We start from the raw sequence: 19,636 nt of genomic DNA, 5'->3' as shown, positions 1-19,636 counted from the left end.
AACAGATAAATGAGGTCCATCCATGTTGTAAAAAGAAAATTGCTCATTAGAAACTAAAGAGGGAAATGTAAACTATACAAAGCCTGTTGTGGAAAAGCTTTATATCAACAGTTATTTTGAAACGTGTAAAAACAATAAGCTATAGCAGAACAGTGGTACAAGAGGGAAGAAACACTAGAAAATGAAGCCCAGTGAAAGAATTTGCTTATGTAGAAATCTGAAGCACTTTGGAAAAAGTAGATTAAAATAGCTGAAGTAATTTTGCACCAGTAGAATTTATCATCTGGTTGCTACTGGTACATTTATTGTTCTGTGGAATGTGTTGAATGCCTCGTTTATCAGTAACTTGCTTTGATAAATGCAGGATTGTTTTAATGTTTCTTGGTTACATGGTAAGAAAGGAAGGCACACTTGTGACACTCTGTGGCATAGAAGCCAATGATGTTAAACATTGGCTGTGCCCAAGGCAGCCCCCCAAAACAAAGGCCCCAGAAGTCAGTAATGCCAAGGTTGAGGAACCCTGCTCTAATACACAGAATGAAACAGTAGACTGTTATATTTTTCTTTGTGTTTGTTTCTCAACTATCTGTTATTCTCAGATGAACTGGGGTGAATAACCATGTTTTTGTTTTTAATTTCCAACCTTTATGGACCAATAACTTCTGTAGAACATGATGAAAATTTCATGGCAACCTCAAATTGTTATAAAAATTACCAAGTACTCTCAATTTCTTTACTTCTCATGAATGGGTAGCAAAGTGTATATAAATACCAATCTGTGTGGATGTTTGAGAATTTTTAACCTTTTGTCTCTGAATATTCTGTAATAAACTTGTATAATTTTTTAAAAGATCTTATTTATGTATTTTTAGAGAGAGAGGAAGGGAAGGAGAAAGAGTGGGAAAGAAACACTGATGTAAAAGAGAAACATTGATCTGTTGCTTCTTGTATGAGCCCCAACCAGGGACCAAACCTGCAACCCAGGCACATACCACAACTGGTGGGGTGGGGGGGGGGTGTTGCGGCGTGGCTGGGGTGGAACTGGCAACCTTTCAGTTTGCAGAACAACGCCCAACCAACTGAGCCACACCGGTTAGGGCAAACTTGTGTAATTTTTGAAATTAAGAAAACGGTTTTAAAAAGATCACGTATTTATGACAATTGGGCAGTAGGGAATTGCTTGATGGAAAAGAAACGTGAAATATGCTGAGACTTTCACAATTAAAAATCTTTTTCTTTGTTTGTTTTTATATCATAATATCTAGAGAACATGTATAGTTGGGGCAAGGATGGTTAATCAGTTGCTAGCATTCTCCCTGCCCCGCCCCCCCACCACCAGTCTCATACCCTAGCCAGATGGCCTCAGTACGCCTTCCTTTGGACCCCTGCCACAGCCTCAGCACCCTTCTTAATAAAATGCTAATAGAAGCCACCACCATTTTAAAGATTTGGTGTCAGATATGACAACTACTTACCCTAAACTATGTTCTGAAGATCTTGTGAATATAATGCTGTGATTATCTTAACTTTGTATTTCTTTTTTGTTTTTGTTTTTTTTAAATAGCCTTTCTGATTTATCAAGGTTATTAAATATCTCAAATCAAAGCATGTCATGTTCTGGTCTCATCACATGTATACTATTCAAAATCTTAATTATAGTGAAAGAAATTTATATATTCATTTTATTTTATTACCATATTTGCCATGATAAAAATATATGTTGAGCTAAAGCAGAACTTAAATACAATCATTGGTCTACGCAAGAAAGAAAATCAAGTGACTTTAAAGGTATATCTGGGTTCATGTTTGTCAGAAATGAAGTCTTTAAGGAACTGTGGTCCATTTCATAGCCTCTTAGTTTCTTTTATTCATTGATTTCACAAATGTTTATTAGCCACCATCTGCATGTCATGCACCATTCTTGATGGTTGAGGTCCATCAAAACAAAATAAGTAAAACTTTCTCCCCCCAGTCTGGATCTGACCTGGATTTTTTTCTTAGCAACCTAAAAACTCATAAAGGTATCTAGCTTGACTAGCACAGGATTAAAATGTCACATGGATTTTCTTATGGCAGCATTAATATTTTCAACTGTGAAATTAAACAGTGAGGTTCTTGTAGTAATTGTATAGAGAGGAAAGAATCACAAAATCAGGGACTTTTACAAACTGTACTCCCCTTTTCTTTAAACTTGGGGTTTATCCTACCTTGTAGGAGTATAGCTAGTATAAAATTCAAAATGAGTGCAAAAATGTGAAAAATATTAGCTGTTACATATAACATATAATCAAACTTTTTTTTTTTTTTAATCAGAAACCCTAATGATGAAAAATACAGATCTATCCGGATTGGAAACGCAGCATTTTCTACTAGACTCTTGCCCGTCAGAGGAGCTGTTGAATGTTTATTTGAAATGGGCTTTGAAGAGGTAAGTCTGTTCAAGAGTCTTTTCTCCCCACTTCACGTATAATGCGTTCATTATTGTGTTGATGGATAATTACCTAAATAAGATAATATTTTAAAATTAAGTGATCATTTTGGAAATAACTGGAACTAGTTATTTCTTCACCTATTAGACATTTAAAAGTCACAATAAATGTACTTTAAAATCACAGTAAAATATAACAACTCTCCCATAGGGAAAATTCTTATAGGTCTTAATCCTTTTTAATTGGAGGTCAGATGTGCAACCCAAGGACCAAATTATGGCTCACTTCAGACTTTTAGCAAAAACCCGATTTGTGAGCACACGTGAGTACTAATAGGGTACAACCACCTATCTCAGTAAAAAATGAAAAGCATAAACACAGAAAAGCTGAGTTTAGTCACCGCGCATAAGTTTTGTGACAGGAAAAAAGAATCTTACTGTGTTGTTTTGTTTTTAGGTCAAAAGTGTGGTGTTTCCATATTCTTGGATATCTTGTGGCATAGTTTAATCTTGTGACACTGTGAAAGTAATTACCAAGATTGTGAATTTCCTTTATTTGTATATGCTTAACCATTTATAGTTTATGGAATACTGAAAGAAGTTGAACCAGGTTATGGAGACTCAGTAGTCAGTAGCAGTGAGAATTGACAAGGCTGTAGAAATTGCTAGAGACATGCTGAGTTGCTATAGGATACACTCTTCCTGCCTGTCTGCTTGCCTCCCCAGATTCTAGTCCAGGCCCCAGGGATACAGCTGTGAACTAGGTAGATACAGATAATTCTCTAACATGAGGCTTGCGTTCTAGAAGGTTTGACAGACAGTAGACTTGAAAACATAGATGGATGCAAAGAACAAAATAAGATGTGGTGATACAATAAAAAGCAACGGGATTGGCGGGCAGCTACATAGAATGCGTGGGTCAGGGAAGGCCTCTGAGGAGATAACACTTGAACTGGGACCTGTATGACCAGAAGCAGGTCATGTACCCAAAACTCTCCGGTAAGAGTATTTCAGGCAGGAGGATTCATGTGTGCAAAGGACTTCTAGCAGGAGTAGTTTTCACACAGAAAATCGTTATACAGAGGAGGCCAGGGCAGGGGGTGTTAAGAACTGTGGACTTTATTCTAAGAGAGATGCATCGGAATCCGTCAGAAGGATTTAAGCAAAGAATGTTTTTAAAGATCATGTTAGCTGTTGTAAAGATAATATTCTGGATGTTCTGGGATGGAGGCAAGGGATAAAGTTTGCTGTATTAGTCTGCGTGAGAAGTGGTAGTGGTTGGTGTGAGTTCCAGGACGGCAGGGCCTTCTGTCCATTTTGTTGCCTGTGTTGCTAGCTCCTGGAACAGTGCTGGTGCGTTCAGGCACTCAGTAGACATTTGTTGGATTAGAGCCTGGTAGCAGGGGAGATTAGGGAGGAGTGGAAGGATCCGGACTTCTTTTTGAAACAGAATCTGCAGGACTTGCTGATGAATTGGATATGGGGTTTAAGGGAAAAGAAGAAATCAAGATGACTTCTAGGTTTTGGTTTGAGAAACTAAGTGAATGGAAATACAATTAATTGAGAATGAGAAATCTTGGAGAGTAACAGATAGCAGGGGATAAATCACTGCCTATTTTGCATAATTATCACTGATATGCTACTAAATATTCAAGTAGAGATTCCAAGTAGGTAGTTGGATATAAGAATCTGTAACTGAAAAGGAGAGGTTAGGCTGAAGGTATAAATTATTGGTGTCAACTAAACATAGAGATTTTAAAACTATAGAAGAGGAAAATTGAGACCATTGCTGAATTTGTTCAAGGAAATGCAGATTTTTGAGTCAAATGACAGAAAAATTGAATGAGAACTGGAGACTGTACTGATTTCTCATTGTTGAAGTGTCAAAGATTTAGTGGAATTGGATTTGCTTTCATTCAGCAACTAATTTGAGTGCCAGGTGGGGTGACCAACCATCAGAGTCTGTGAGTTTGTCTGTGACTGTTCTGGTTTCAACACCAAATGTCCCACTTTTGAGAAAACCCCTCAGTCTCAGGCAAACAAGGTTGATCACGCCAGTGCCAGGTAACAAGCCAGCTTGAAACTTGTAATAGTATTTGACACAAATGGAGTCACAATTTCAGAGAAGATTGCCATGTTATGGTAAGACTAAATCAAACTTACAGTTTCTGGCTGGCTTTGGACTTTACACCTCGGAACCTGTCGAAGTAAATGTTTCAGTGTGGCCAACTTGCAGGAGGAACCAGTGGAGCTGAAACTGAACTCTACCACTGAAAGAAACTTGGTGGACTTTGAGATGAAGTAGGAATAGAAGACCTACCCTGAAATTTTCAATTGTGTATTAAAATTCTGGGCACTTCGGGGACCACTTGTCTCTGAGGCTGTATTCTTTTTTTTTATGAAAATTCTGAGGAGATTGAGAAACACTGAGATCCAAATGGATACGTGACCCATCGGGATAGCTTAGTGGAGTGGTTCTCACCAGGAACTATACCCACCCTCCACCTGTGCCCCCATCCTCATCTCAGTAGGGTGAAGCACTGGAGAAGGGCAGGTGGGTTGTCTTGGTTACTGAAAGATATTAATTACAGCATTTAGCAGGCAGACAGGGCCAGGTTTGCTTAACATCTGACACAGAGAATTATCTCAGCAAAAAAGCTTTGAGAAACATAGGTTCGTTAAATACTAGCATTCTCATTGATATCTTAAAACGTTACTGGATGGAGTATATTAAGCCTGTAATTTTTTCCTTTAATGAAAATATAGTGCTGTTGATAAAACTTGTTTTGCTACAGACTCTTTGGCCATAATCATGTTCTATTAGAACTGGTCCTGAAAAGAACGAAGGGAGGGGAGCCAAGGCAAGAGCAACATCTCTGTCTTATCGGGGGGCTGGCTTGTCTGATGGGGTCTGAGACATAATACTTGCCATGCTATTCTCCATCACTGTCCATGGCGTTAGCTCTCTTTCTCAGTGTTCCTCCACTAATAACAGTACGAGATCAGAAGCCTCTATATTTGGCTTTAAACCAGATGTCCGGTTTCTCTTCCCACACTCATCATAGACGTGAGGTGGTTCCTTCTAATGTTGGGAAAGTCACTGTGTTCCAATTTGTGCCAGTTATCATTGCAGGCAGTCATCACAACTGTAGAAATTGTCTCTTTTACTCAGCCCTTCCAGCTGTACACATGTGTGGTTTTTGGTCTCTGTTTAGTCTAAGCTGGAGTGAGTTACAGCCTAATGATTGAGATCATGGAGTTTGAATCCTTATTCTAACAATTCTGTAGCATCCTGCAGGTTATTTAACTTCTCCGAGCCTTTGTATTTTTGTATAGAAAGTGGAAATTAACCTAATGCCTGTCTTTCAGGCTGGTTGTGAGAATTGCTTGAAATAATGTATGTAAAGTGCTTAGCTCACGGCTAGAACACATAAACACAGTAAATGGAAATAGTCTTTTTTGCAGCTATTATGAGTGTTGTATAGAGCCTGCTGGCCTCTTTCAGCTTTTTAAAAAGTATTCTTGTGGAATTGATTTTCACATCATTATTGAGTAATATCTTGGTCAGTTGATTCTCCTAGGTCTGCCATCATGAGGAAAATAAGATTATTCTCAGTTGTGGAGTTTAGTTTAAATGCTTACAATCTACAAGTCTGTCAACTGGGATTTGTAACAAAGATTTTATCTAATTTGTAGTTGGTAGAATTACTGTTGTAATATTGCTGCTTCTCACCACCTTGAAAACTGATTGAATATATTTTTCATTTAACCTTCTTTATTGTTTTGTAATTTACTATTTTACATTGTGAGCTTTGTTAGAATGTTTATTGTATCTGAAAGCACTCTGATTACATTATGGGTATTTATTAGATGAATCACTCCATAAGGAATTGGACTTTTATTGTTTGATATTTTGTTTGGAACAAAGACATATGTTCTTGTTAGACTAATGTATATCAACTCTTATTTCTCTAGTCCTCGGGACAAGTATTATTGTTAACCATCAGGATGTACTTTTTGTTATCTTGCTAGAATTAGTGACACCTATATACAGACTTCTAATCATGTAGCTGTTCTCTAAAGACTTGGGTTTGAAAGATTAAAAAGTCGTTATGTAACTTCTTGTTGGTTTTATGTGACCAGTGATCATTTTGTATGGCTGTATCTCTTTTATCATTATTTTATGGGGAATTTCATAGAAAATAGTGTTATCATATATTATTGCAGAGAAGAGTTACGTATTTCCAACTTATATAAGGCTTTCTGACTTATTATTCCTAAAATATAAATATTTTTCTAAAGGTTCTTTGAACTCATAAAAGACTTAGCATTATATGCTAACAAGAAAACACATTTTCTTAATTTTCTAGTTTATGTTAGGCATTACCTTTAATTATATTTTAGAAGTGCCATATGATGAGAAAACAATGATTTTTATACAATATGTGTTCTATAGTATTGGTTTCATTTATTTATACACACATAGACACACACACATATATTCAGGGTCCAGCAGAAGTAACACCTGCTTGAGTGTGGTTTGTAGAGCAATAATATGGGTGTAATAATTTATAGTTTTAGTTTGAACATGTCACCTAAAATGTCATATGGTGTGCTTAGGTGTGATATTGTTATTTACAGAATTATATGCTTATGTTTTTGTGATAAAAGATTTTTGTAATAAGAAAGGGGTGTTATTTGTGCCAGACCCTGTATCTAAGAATGACTGTTAGTATAAAGCAAAGATTAAATTTTTTTCTAATTTTATAAATTCCAGGGAGAAACACATCTTATCTTTCCTAAAAAAGCTTCAGTGGAGCAGCTGCAAAAAATTCGTGACCTCATTGCCATAGAGAGAAATAGCAGATTGGATGGATCAAATAAGAGCCACAAAGTAGAATTATCTCAGCAACCGGCAGCCAGTTCCAGTACCCAGCTTCCGACAGCACAGTCGTCAGACCCTAGCGGGTTAGCCCAGCATGTGGGGAACAGTGAGGGCCAGCCGTCAAATCCACCGTCGGCGTCAATGGTAATGTCACAGTTAAACCTTAACTGTTTTTCTAAAGTGTCAGAACAGTGAACATTTTGAAATACATTATGACTTATTCCTGAATTTTTACCCCAGCTATTCATAATTCTAATATGTCCACATTTTCCCAACTCTAAAAAACTATCAAATTTTTAACAAAAGTGGGGGAAATGGCTATATTTTATTTATACTTTTAAATCTTAACTTGTGGTTTATTGCTTCTGAGGCTAAGCTTTGTTTATTATGTATAAATGTACCTGCACTTAAATGCCTTGGTACTTAAATCAGTTATACAAATTAGCATAGGACCTAAAACAAAGTGATGAACTTGCTGGCCAGTGGTAGAGCCGTCAAATAGATTTCCTTTACTGCATTGATACTTCTGACCTGAATTTTACCTGCAACCGTTCACCATGGGAGTCATAAATGCTAGCAACCTAACCGTTCTCATCGCCTCAATTTAATGAAAAATTCGGCTTCTTTAGGTTTAAAGTAAATTAAGTATTAATCTATGAGAGCAGTGCTGGCAGTTAATGAGGTTTAGTCATTAGCATATACAGATGTGTACTTCTGCAAAACTGAAATCAAACTGCTCTTGTCTTGCAGGCATTCTTGATACACCTGAGTGATCTCCTTTAACAGGAAATTGTCCTCTGTACAAAAATCCCTTAGATGTAGGTCCTTAAGTATTCTTCTCTCAGTGTTTACTGTCAGAAAAATGTTCATGATTTTTCATAATTTATCAGTAGCCAACTTAAACTCATATTCTTCCTTCAACTTTGTAAAACCCTTGTCATTATTCTCCATGTAGCAGAACTTTATTATATAGAGTCAGTTATCAAATCTACTCTTAATTTTCTCCAGCTGAGTAATTCCACAGACTTAAACCTCACCTCCTTGGTAAGCAAATGATTGGCAGTCATTCCTTTCTGTAGAGCTGTAGAGCTGGGAAGGCCAGAAGCTTGTCTTTAAAAAAAAAAAAGAAAAGCCCAGCAGTGTGGCTCAATTGGTTGGAGTGTCGTCCCATACACCAAAAGGTTGTGGGTTCGATCCCTGGTCAGGGCACATGCCTGGGTTGCAGATTCAGTCCCCAATTTGGACACATGCAGGGGGCAAACAGTTGTTTCTCTTACACTGATACTTCTTTTTCTCCCCCTTCCTCTCTCTCTTGCTGGAAAATATATATATATATGCACACACACACATACACACTTTTTTTTTGAAATAAAAATAGTGGTAGGAGCTGGTAGAAGAAGAGACAGTTACTGTTCTCTTTTATAATTCTTGTTGAGTGGTTTCTAAACTTTTTTTCATGGAGGATTAACCCTTATAAGAATTTTTCTTTGCACCTCAATTGAAAAGATAAACAAAATTGACAAACCATTAACCAGACTTATCAAGAAAAAAAGAGAGGGGACCCAAATAAATAATATCAGAGACAAAAGAGGAGAAATTAAAATATTTTTTTGAGAATATTTCATTGCAGTTATAAAAATAATAGCTTTATTAGATCATGATAAATAAAATGAGTTAATTTTTAAACTAATCTTATAGGACATCCTCTTAGTCTGGATCTGTATATGATCTTTATAAGAGAAGAAATCTCTGGACAGAAGATTTCAATGTCCAATTTCTTGTGTGTAAACCTACTATTTTTGAAGGTAAAATACACTTACATATCGTTCAGTAGAAGATTACTTAAAATACAAGACACATCCTTAAATCATCATTTTTTGCATCCATTGTAAACGATGATGGGGTCTATTTTGACACAGAATTATTAGGTGGGAAAAAAGGTAAACTCAGAATTAGAAAGTTAAACTCACATGTTGTGTGTATGTGTATAATTCAGTTTTTCATAGGAAAAATGTACAAAAATAAATGTTTGCTTTTAGCTGGTCTGGAAAGCTATACACAGACATCTTAGACATAATTTCCTCTGAGAGTTGAAATTATAGGTGATTTCATATTTTTTATACCATTCAGTATTTTCTGAAATAGTTTTTACCACATTTGTTACTTTTATAAATAGAAAAAGGGGTTTTTGTAAGAAATACGTTTATTGAGCCCTGGCTGGTGTGGCTCAATAAACTTGGATTGAGTGCTAGCCTGCTAACAGAAGGGTCACCAGTTTGATTCCTGGTCAGGGCATATGCCTGGGTTATGGGCTAGGTTTGGGCCAAGGTCCTGGTTGGGGGCATGTGGAAGGCAAGGGATCAATCTGTCTCTTGTGCATTGGTGTTTTTCTCCCTCTCTTTCTCTCTCCCTTCCCCTCTGTCTAAAAATAAATAAATGAAATCTTAAAAAGAAATACGTTCATTGAAGTCACAAATTGATTAAAACTATCTTTAAAATACAGAACTTTTGTGTGTAAAAACAAGTTCTAAATTTAAAAGCCACAAAATTGCAAAGGGTTGCATAAAGGTAGAAAGAGGGCTAGTAGAATGTAGAAGCATTGGTTCTTTACTAAAGAAGCGAATTTGCTAATCCAGCTTCCGCTGGTTGTATAATTTGACAAAATATGCACATTGTACTTTTTCTTATAAAGAATCCTGAAAATGCAGACAATTGTAACTGAATAAAAATTAAAAAATAATAAAATAAAATAATAATTTTTTAAAAAAAGGAAAAGAATTGGACAAAGATTTATGTGATAAATATACAAAGATGTTAATTATTGAAATCCTGAAAAATCAGAAAAATAACTATTAAAACATAATTAGTTGAATCTTTCGCAGCACATCTACATAATGGACTCCTACATAACCATCAAAAATGAGCATTTAGTTCTAAATATGTTCAGGTATATTTTTAATGGAAAAAAGCAATTTACAAAATGGCATGTATAATTCTATTCTTATATTAAAGAGATGTGAATATGTGCAAAAGTCTAGATGAATATACATGACATGCAAATAAAATGTGAAGGGATCTTTAGTGATTAAAAAAAAAAGAATCTTAAATATATCTCACATTAGAATCCAAAATAATTGGAATCAAGTATGATTAGTGAAGAAAACAATCTTTTTGATTTAAAAAATACAGATTTCACATTTTAAACTTCCATTTTTATTCCACATAACTTTAACTCTCAAGCCATTAACTGCTGCCTGGTGTACATGGCTGCGCAGCTGCTGTAATTGCCATGCAATCAGCAAACTTCTATTTTTATGACTTAACTTTTTTCTGGAGTTGTGCCAATTAATATGTAAAGAAATAAGGCAAGAAAATAAACGTTATTGTTCAAGATCGTTTGACTGCCTTTAAAAACCACAATGTATGAGGTAATTTTCAGACTGAAAGTATTAAATTGAAAATAAAAATTCCCTGGATGCGTTCTTACCCTCTCTGTAAGTGAAAATCTGCACTTAAGAAGAAAAAAAGATGCCACAGTAAATGCCTCATTTTTACAAGAATTCTTTCAAATAAAAATGGAGACTTTTTTTTTTAATGTTTCTGTAACAATTCTGGTAAAGGAGCATATTTCTCCCTGTTGTGAATACCCTGGATTTCTTATCACCAAATCAGTCAGGTTTCTTTAGTCATCTGTTGCATTCATCATCCCTTCTGTTAATGCAGGAAATGCATCTGCTCTTAATAAAGGCCAGGCCCTTTTCTGTGCTTTTATCCCTTCTCTTCCGTTCCCTCTGGGATCTCACTGGACTGTGCCCCATCTTGAACCTCCTGTTTTCTTGAGGATTCTTCTCAAAAGTGGCATTTAAACCTCGTTTTTTAAGACCAGTTTAAGACCAATGGGCCATTGGCATCAGAATAACTTGGACATGCAGATTCCTGGACATAACCCAGAGCAGCTGAACCAGAAGGGGAGAGGGAGAACTTGGGACTCTGCATTTTTCACAAGCAGAGTAATGTTTAAGAACCTTTTCTGTAAGCTCTCTTCTCTCAGAAACAAGCCAGCTCACAAATATCGCTGGATTCTGCATGTCCAGTATTTCTCATTTCCTCTTCACAGTGAATTTTAGGAACTGAACCTACTGTAATCATCACTGCATCTCATATACTGCCTAGCAGGTCTTCCTATTATGTGTGCTATTAGTGAAATGTTTTTGAGCATATCATCTCAATCTATATTTGTTTATAACTTATATACATACACTTTTATGCCAATATACTGTGTATATTATAAACAATGTAAAGAGGAGGTTAAAAGTGAAAAGTGTTCATAATTTTTTTTAATTATTGACTATCATTTAACAAATGTGGGCATGAATCTATACTTTAAATACTCTTGATAATTTTGAATTTGGGGGCTATCTTTATCAGATCTCACTGGATTGTGATTTTTTTTTTTTTGCCTTAAAATATAGCTGTGGAAGGGCTCATACTAAAACAGCAAAGGATGTGTTAGCCCTGTTTTCTTGTTTGCATGTACTTGTGTTATTAGTATTAGCCTCAGTGCCTAGAGGTCTTTGTAATCTATTTTTAGGCCAAGTTGAAGGCTAATTTAGTTCAACCTTCATAATATGATCTGTAAATCCTCTTAACCGAGCGTATTTAAACTGCAGAACTTTGTAACACTGTGAGAGTAGAAGCAGGGATGAACCTGCCAATGTTCACCGCTCTACCGGCCCTTTCCATCCTCGGGATAGCTTCTCCAGCATGAGAGGCAGCCCTATTAATTGAAATATTAAATGTTGCTATAACGGTGCTTTACCTTTTGTACAGAAAACAATGTAAGTACAAGTTCTAATAGTTTCTGTTCACATTCCAGTGGACCACTTTGTGCAGCTCCTTTGGGTGCACGTTGCCCACTTTGGGGCACCACTCAGACAACTCCGTCTCTTACACTTGCTTTCCTTATTGACACTCACAAAACCTCTCACTAAGACCGTCAGCAAGCTTCGTGCTGCGAAATTGAATGGATTTTTCTTCAGCTCATTTTTTATCTGTGCATACATAGTTTTTACCTCAGTTGATCATTTTCTGGTTTTTCTCCTACTATAAGTAGTTCAGGTAGTTCAACTGTTGGCCCCCTTGCTCACATCAAAAATCTGTGGATCATTTCTATGTGCTTTTCTACTTTTCTAACTGCCCCCTGGCCCCACAGGTCAGTCACCAAGACTTGTTGATTCTGTTTCCTAAGTTCTTTTCTGTATCCATTCACTTTTCTGCCTCCCTCATTTAAGCCATCAGCTCTGTCAAGAGTTCTGCAGACCTCTGCGTTGGGTCTTCTTCTAACTGCTTCTCCACACTACAGCTAGATTGATATTCTGAAAACGCTGATTTGATTGTTTTACTCCCTTGCTTAAGTCTCTTTCATAGTTTCCCATTACAATGGAAATCGAGGTGAGAAAAATCTAGCTTCTTACCAGCCCAACTCCATTCTCAGCCTTCTCTTTCTACCATTTTCCCCTTAGTTCTCTATGCTCCAATCTTCTCTCTGATGCTTCACATCGTACTAAGCATATCCCCTACGCACATGCTCCCTCTCTACCTACACGCTGTTCTGGTTTTTTTCTTCCCCTACATACCAGCTGCTTCTCATCCCTTATATTTTACCACAAATATATAGTCATGGAATTCTAGGGTCAGAACCCTGTTGAAAAGTCTGACTATCCTCATTATTTGCTTTGTAATTCTTATCAAGCCTATGAATAAATTGTCCATACCATTATATCCCCAGTACCTTGCAAATAATAAAAGGTCATTAAATATTTGAATAAATAAACATCCTTGTATCAGTGTTTGTTTCTGTATTCACAGACTACTTCGTGAGGATAATGTCCTTGTCTCTCTTGGTCTCCGTCATTTTTAACTTAATGTGGTAGTTCTGTCATTCCTGTTCAGTGCCCCCGCCCTCCCCCAGACTATAGAGCAAGCATGTCTGTCTCTGTCTTGTGTGCCCATCCCTAGTGCTCAGTACAGTGCCTGACGTTGAAGTATTTGGCAATGGCTTTTATTTTTTTCATTAATCTATCTATACCTTTTAATACACACATTTAACTCATTCATACTTACTGTAATAACTAACATGTTTGAACTTATTTCTGACATTTTGTATTTTCTATGTTCTTGCTTTCTTGGCTTCTTTTTCTTTATTTTTATTTTTTCTATTTTTGTTTTGTTTAAGTGGACTGTGCCAGAAGTAACTATTCTTAGCTCGGACACTCCTCTTTCCTTTTAGGAATCTAGCATCCTCCAGCACTGTTCAGAGGCACATCCTTTGTTGACAAGGAGTGACGGGGTGAGGGGGTATGAAATGTCTAGGTGTTCCTGCTGCAGGCCCAGTCCAGTCTCCCTCATGCTTACTCCAAGGCTGCTTCTTGCTCTGGAGATTCTGTGGCTCCTTTGCCTTAGGGATTATTTTGAGAGCTTTTTAAAAGTTTTTATAACCTCTGGAGGGCATATTGCTATGATTTCTTCCTTTACTCCATTTGTATTTGCCTTTCCTCTTTAAGAGTAGTACTCTCCTTTGCTAATGCCAAATAGAGTTTTTAAAAATTATATTATTTACAGGAATTTGAAGTGAAAAGTCTGTCACATGCATTGCACAGAGCACCGTCTTGACCCAAGCTTGTGGACAAGAACTTATCATAGCCCTGTTTAAATATATTCTCAGTCATACACTTGGAGGGAAAAAAGCAGGTATACATCAGACTGTGACACAGATACAGCTGTCTCCTAATACTGATTTTGTAAAGGTTTTGAGCGTAATTATCTCAGTAAATCCATACGTTCCTCTTTATGAAATCATAGAACCACTGTTTCATATTATATATTATTTTTCTGGCATACAGAGAAAAACTAATTTCAGTGTTTTTTTCCTGTTAGGTTACTGCTGGTCCAATCATTCTAAAAGTGCTTCAGGCCAACCTTCAGCATGTGCTGGTCTATGAGAATCCTGCTCTCCAGGAGAAAGCATTAGCTTGCATTCCCGTCCAAGAGCTAAAAAAGAGATCGCAAGAGAAGTTATCTCGAGCTAGAAAATTGGATAAAGGTAGTGGCTTCACGTAACCATTCATTGCTAAAAATGCAGCATTGCTAAATAAACAGAAACATGAAGTGATGCCATTTGCTATACACACGGAATTTTTAAGGAATACAGTAACAGCATAACTTTATTGCATATAGCTAAGGGACACGTTAACATTTTTTAAAAAATCTTTTTACATGAATATGTATTTCACAGTTTAATCATTATTATTGGTAAGTGAATTTTTTTAGGTATAGTAGAACTTGAGTCCATGGAATACACGATGGCATTATCGGTGAATTTTAATGTGAATCTGACAGAAACCATATTCACAATTAATTCATATGATTAGACCATTGGTTCACCTCAGTTAATACAGAGACATCATTTACTAGTTAAGAATGTAGATTTTTGAGGCCAGATGCCTGGGTATAAATTCAGTTTTGCCATTACTGTGCATCACTGAGCAAGTAACTGACTCTGTGCCTCAATTTCTTCATTTGAAAATAGGAATGACAATTTTATGAAATAAACGAGATACCACATGTAAATGGCTCTGAACCATGCCTTCCACATCTATCTACCAATAATTAAGTTATTGTTATCATTAACAGTCGTAGGATTTTAGTTATTAAATTATTCCAACTTCAGCGTTTTACTTTGAGTTTCTATGCAGTCGTTTCTTTTCTGGGTGTTGTGGGGCCTCAGGAGAAAGGTGATGGCACTGCTGTATCTAGTTCATATTTAATCTAACGTTCATGACTATCTTTTTGTTGGAAAACTTTCATGTTATGCAGGAAAAGCTAAATACTTCCTGCCAATCAGTCCTTCTCTTCCATAGATAACAGATGTTATCTTGTGATGTGTTCCTTTTCATCTTTTTCTGTGTATTTATATTCATTTACCGTTATCTGTAAAAATAGTTCAAATACCATATGATCAAATATCATATAAGTGGAACCTAATAAAACAAACAAGCAAGCAAAATATAACGAGAGACATTGGAATAAAGAACAAACTGACAGTAACCAGATGGGAGGTGGGAGGAGATAATGGGGGAAGGGGGGAAGGGTCATCAAGGAACATGTATACAGGACACATGGGCAAAGCCAAAGGGAGGTGGGATCAAGGGAGGGAGGTGAGATCAAAGGTGGAAGGTGGGGATGGCTGGGATGGGGGGAGTGGTGGGAGGAAAATGGAGACAACTGTACTTGAAAAACAGTAAAAAAAAAGAGAGAGAGAGAGAAGTATTTTAAGTTGTGTGGGTTTACATAATATCATTCCATGCATCTTCAGCTCCTTGGTGTTTTTCGTTTACTGTTATGTCTTAGAGATCTTTTTGACTCTCGGAGATGTTTTATGGTATACGTATGCTGTTATTTGTACAGTTCCCTGTTGGAGGACATGGAAATGTTTACCATTTCTCTCTAGTGAGTGCTGCTGCAGTGAAGATTCTTGTAAAGTGCGCCTCCTGGCATACATACACAGATGTTTCCCTTAGACAGATATAAAAGTGTCACGAGGGTGTGATATATTTGTTACAATGGATCGCAGCGAACAAGCTGACTTTCAGTTCATACCAGAAGTGTCTGAGGGTATTGGTTTCCACTTAATAAAATTATTGAACTTCTTTTAAGGACTTCCTGAATTTTTCTGGTGGTTTTGTTAGTATTCTTACTGATTTGTAGAAGTTCTTTATATATTCTGGATACTTTTTTTTGTTAGACATGTTACTTTTTTCCCCACAGTGTTCTCTGTTCAGTTTCACTTGGTGTATATTTTGATATACAGAGCTATGAATTTTACAAGAAATATTTTTTATTTTACAATTTTTGTCTTGGTTAAGGCCACAAACATATTCATAAACAAAAGTCATAAATGTATTCTTTTGCAATTTCTATTACTTCCTATTCTTTTATAGTATTTGTTCTCTATATAATATTTTATATACATTAAAGTAATATACATAATATATAATAATACATATAATATAAAATAATTAGGATGAACGAATTATAATAGGGATCTGTTATCTTGATAGCTACCTGTCCCAATGTCATTTATGGAACAGTCCGTCCTCTTAGAACTACTTTGAAAGGCTAGCTTTATGAAATATGGTTTATCACTTAGAAATCTGTCTTTCAGAACTCTCTTTTGTCTTATTGATCTGTTGTCTGTTCTTCATCAATACCACAATATTTTAATCATTAGAATTTTGTAATGTGTTTTGGTGCATAGTAGGCAAGCTTGTCTCATGGTTCCTATTCAAAGTTATATTGACTATTTTGTGCATTTTTGCTTTCTACATGAATTTTGCACTACTATTTTATAATTTTAATTGGGATTGCATTAAATTTGATTAATTTATGGAGAATTAACAACTTGAGAACATTGAGTTTTCTCATCCAGGAAAATAATGTTTCTGGCCTTTTTATTGTGTCTATAGTTTTTCCTATAGTTTTTTATTTTGATATATATCAAACGTAAATACAAGAATAGAGCATAATGTATCAGATACCCATGACCAGCATCAGACATTACTAGATCTTAACATTATGCCATACATTGCCTTCATATATCAATTCTTAAAGAAAATTAAATGTAAAGATGAGTACTCCCTGGATAGGTCTCCTAGATTTTTTTCTCTTTCTCCTTTCCTTCATTTCAGAGATACCATAGCCTTGAATATGGTCAAGAAAAACCTTTTTATTTGATGAAGTAGATATGATATTATTTGTCATGCTTACATGCTAGGGTCCTTATATACAGTGCAGACATTGTCATGTGTCTGTGTGTTTTGTGGAGAGTATCCATGGATGGATTATGTTGTAGGTTGAAGCACTGATAGAAAAGCTAATAGGGTGGACTTCCGGCCAAGATGGAGGCATAGGTAGACACACTGTGCCTCCTCGCACAACCAAAAGAAGGACAACAATTTAAAAACAAAAAACAACCAGAACTGACAGAAAATTGAACTGTATGGAAGTCCAACTACCAAGGAATTAGAGAAGACACATTCATCCAGATGGATAGGAGAGGCGGAGACAGGCAGCCAGGTGGAGAGGACTGGTGGCAAGGCGGTAGCTTGAGGACCCGGGGCAGCTAAGACTGAAGCTGGCAACCCAGTGAGGTGGCAGATTGTGGAGCCAGACGGGCAAGGCAGCAGCCGGCAGACCCAGTGACAGACCACGCAACCCAGAGTTCCAGCATGGAGGAATAAAGCCTCAAACCACCGATTGAAAACACCCGTGGGGGTTGAGTCAGCAGTGGGAGAAACTCCCAGCCTCACAGGAGAGTTCGTTGGAGAGACCCCCAGGGTCCTAGAAAGTACACATGCCCACCCACCCCTGGAATCAGTACCAGAAGGGCCCAATTTGATTGTGGGTAGCTGGGGGAGTGACTGAAAACCGGCATAGAGCAGAGCAAGTGCCATAGCTCCCTCTCGGCCCCTCCTCCACATACAGCATCACAACATAGTGATAAGTGTTACCCCACCATGGTGAACACCTAAGGCCCCGCCCCTTTATGTAACAGGCACTCCAAGCCAAAAAATAAATGGCCCAAATGAAAGAACAGATCAAAGCTCCAGAAAAAAATACAACTAAGCAATGAAGAGATAGCCAACCTATCAGATGCACAGTTCAAAACACTGGTAATCAGGATGCTCACAGAATTGGTTGAATTTGGCCACAAATTAGATGAAAAAATGAGGGCTATGCTAAGTGAAATAAAGGAAAATGTACAGGGAACCAATAGTGATGGGAAGGAAGCTGGAATTCACATCAAAGGTGTGGACCAGAAGGAAGAAAGAAACATCCAACCAGAAAAGAATGAAGAAACAAGAATTCAAAAAAATGAGGAAAGGCTTAGGGAACTTCCAGGACATCTTTAAACATTCCAACATCTGAATTATAGGGGTACCAGAAGGAGAAGAGGAAGAGTAAAAAATTGAAAACTTATTTGAACAAATAATGAAGGAGAACTTCCCCAATCTGGGGAAGGAAATAGAGTTCCAGGAAGCTCAGAGAGTCCCAAAGAAGTTTGTTGGACCCAAGGAGGAACACAACAAGGCACATCATAATTCCATTACCCAAAATGAAAAATAAGGAGAGAATCTTAGAAGCAGCAAGAGAAAAGGAGACAGTTACCTACAAAGGAGTTCCCATAAGACTGTCAGGTGATTTCTCAAAAGAGACCTTACAGGCAAAAAGGGGCTGGAAAGAAGTATTCCAAGTCATGAAAGGCAAGGACCTATATCCAAGATTACTCTATGTAGCAAAACTTTCATTTAGAATGGAAGGACAGATAAAGTGCTTCCCAGATAAGGCCAAGTTAAAGGAGTTCATCATCACCAAGCCCTTATTATATGAAATGTTAAAGAGATTTATCTAAGAAAAAGAAGATTAAAAATATGAACAGTAAAAATGATGGCAAACTCACAGTTATTAACAACCACACCTAAAACGCAAACTAAACAACTAGAACAGGAACAGAACCACAGAAATGGAGATCACATGGACAGGTATCAACAGGGGAGTGGGAAGGGGAGAAAAGGGAGAAAGGTACAGAGAAAGTAGCATAAATGGTAGGTAGAAAATAGACAGGGAGAGGGTAAGAATAGTATAGGAAATATAGAAGCCAAAGAACTTATATGTATGACCCATGGACACATTAACTAAAGAGGGGGAATGTGGGTGGGAGGAGGTGTGCAGGGCGGAGGGGAGTGAAGGGGGGAAAATGGGACAACTGTAATAGCATAATCAATAAAATATATTTTTTAAAAAAGAAAAACTAATAGGGTGATTTTTAAAGTGGGGTTTTGTGATTGTTTCATAGTTACGTACATGTATACCCAATACCAAATTTAATGTAGTAATTTTAAAGTGTTTTTCTAAATCAGATATTTTTTTTCTTTCTGTGTGTTTTGGGATCAATTCCAAACTGACCGTAGTTCCCTGAGAGATTCTTGTGTTCAGCTTAGGTTAAAGCATAAAGTCATTTCAAGGGTACAAAGTTGCAAACTTCCTACTGTTGGAAATGTTCAGTATACTGTTACTGTATTTCAGCCTAGTTCACAATGTACTGACATTTATTTCTTGCATCAATATTTTGTACAAACTTTTTCAACATCTTTTATTTTCATATATTTTAGCTCGTATTTGAAAATAAAATAATGTAGATACTTTTCTTCTTATATTTTCATATATTTTAGCCCATATTTGAGAATAAAATATGTGGATGCTTT

The 19,636-nt window shown here is 36.6% G+C and overlaps 1 protein-coding gene across 2 annotated transcripts in view; it reads left to right on the top strand.

Annotated features, from left to right (window-relative positions):
• NGLY1 (N-glycanase 1) overlaps nt 1–19,636 on the top strand; it is a 45,823-nt gene that overhangs the window by 5,895 nt on the left and 20,292 nt on the right. For both annotated transcript variants that reach the window (XM_053929644.1, XM_053929645.1), the window contains exons 2-4: nt 2,314–2,428; nt 7,206–7,457; nt 14,250–14,415. In XM_053929644.1, the coding sequence (XP_053785619.1) occupies nt 2,314–2,428; nt 7,206–7,457; nt 14,250–14,415 (533 nt within the window). The remainder of the gene's footprint in view (nt 1–2,313; nt 2,429–7,205; nt 7,458–14,249; nt 14,416–19,636) is intronic.

The sequence above is a fragment of the Desmodus rotundus genome, chromosome 8, assembly GCF_022682495.2.
Source record: "Desmodus rotundus isolate HL8 chromosome 8, HLdesRot8A.1, whole genome shotgun sequence".
Classification (NCBI taxonomy): Eukaryota; Metazoa; Chordata; class Mammalia; order Chiroptera; family Phyllostomidae; genus Desmodus; species Desmodus rotundus.
Note: the sequence above shows the minus strand (reverse complement) of the source record. Positions and strands in the feature narration are given on the sequence as shown.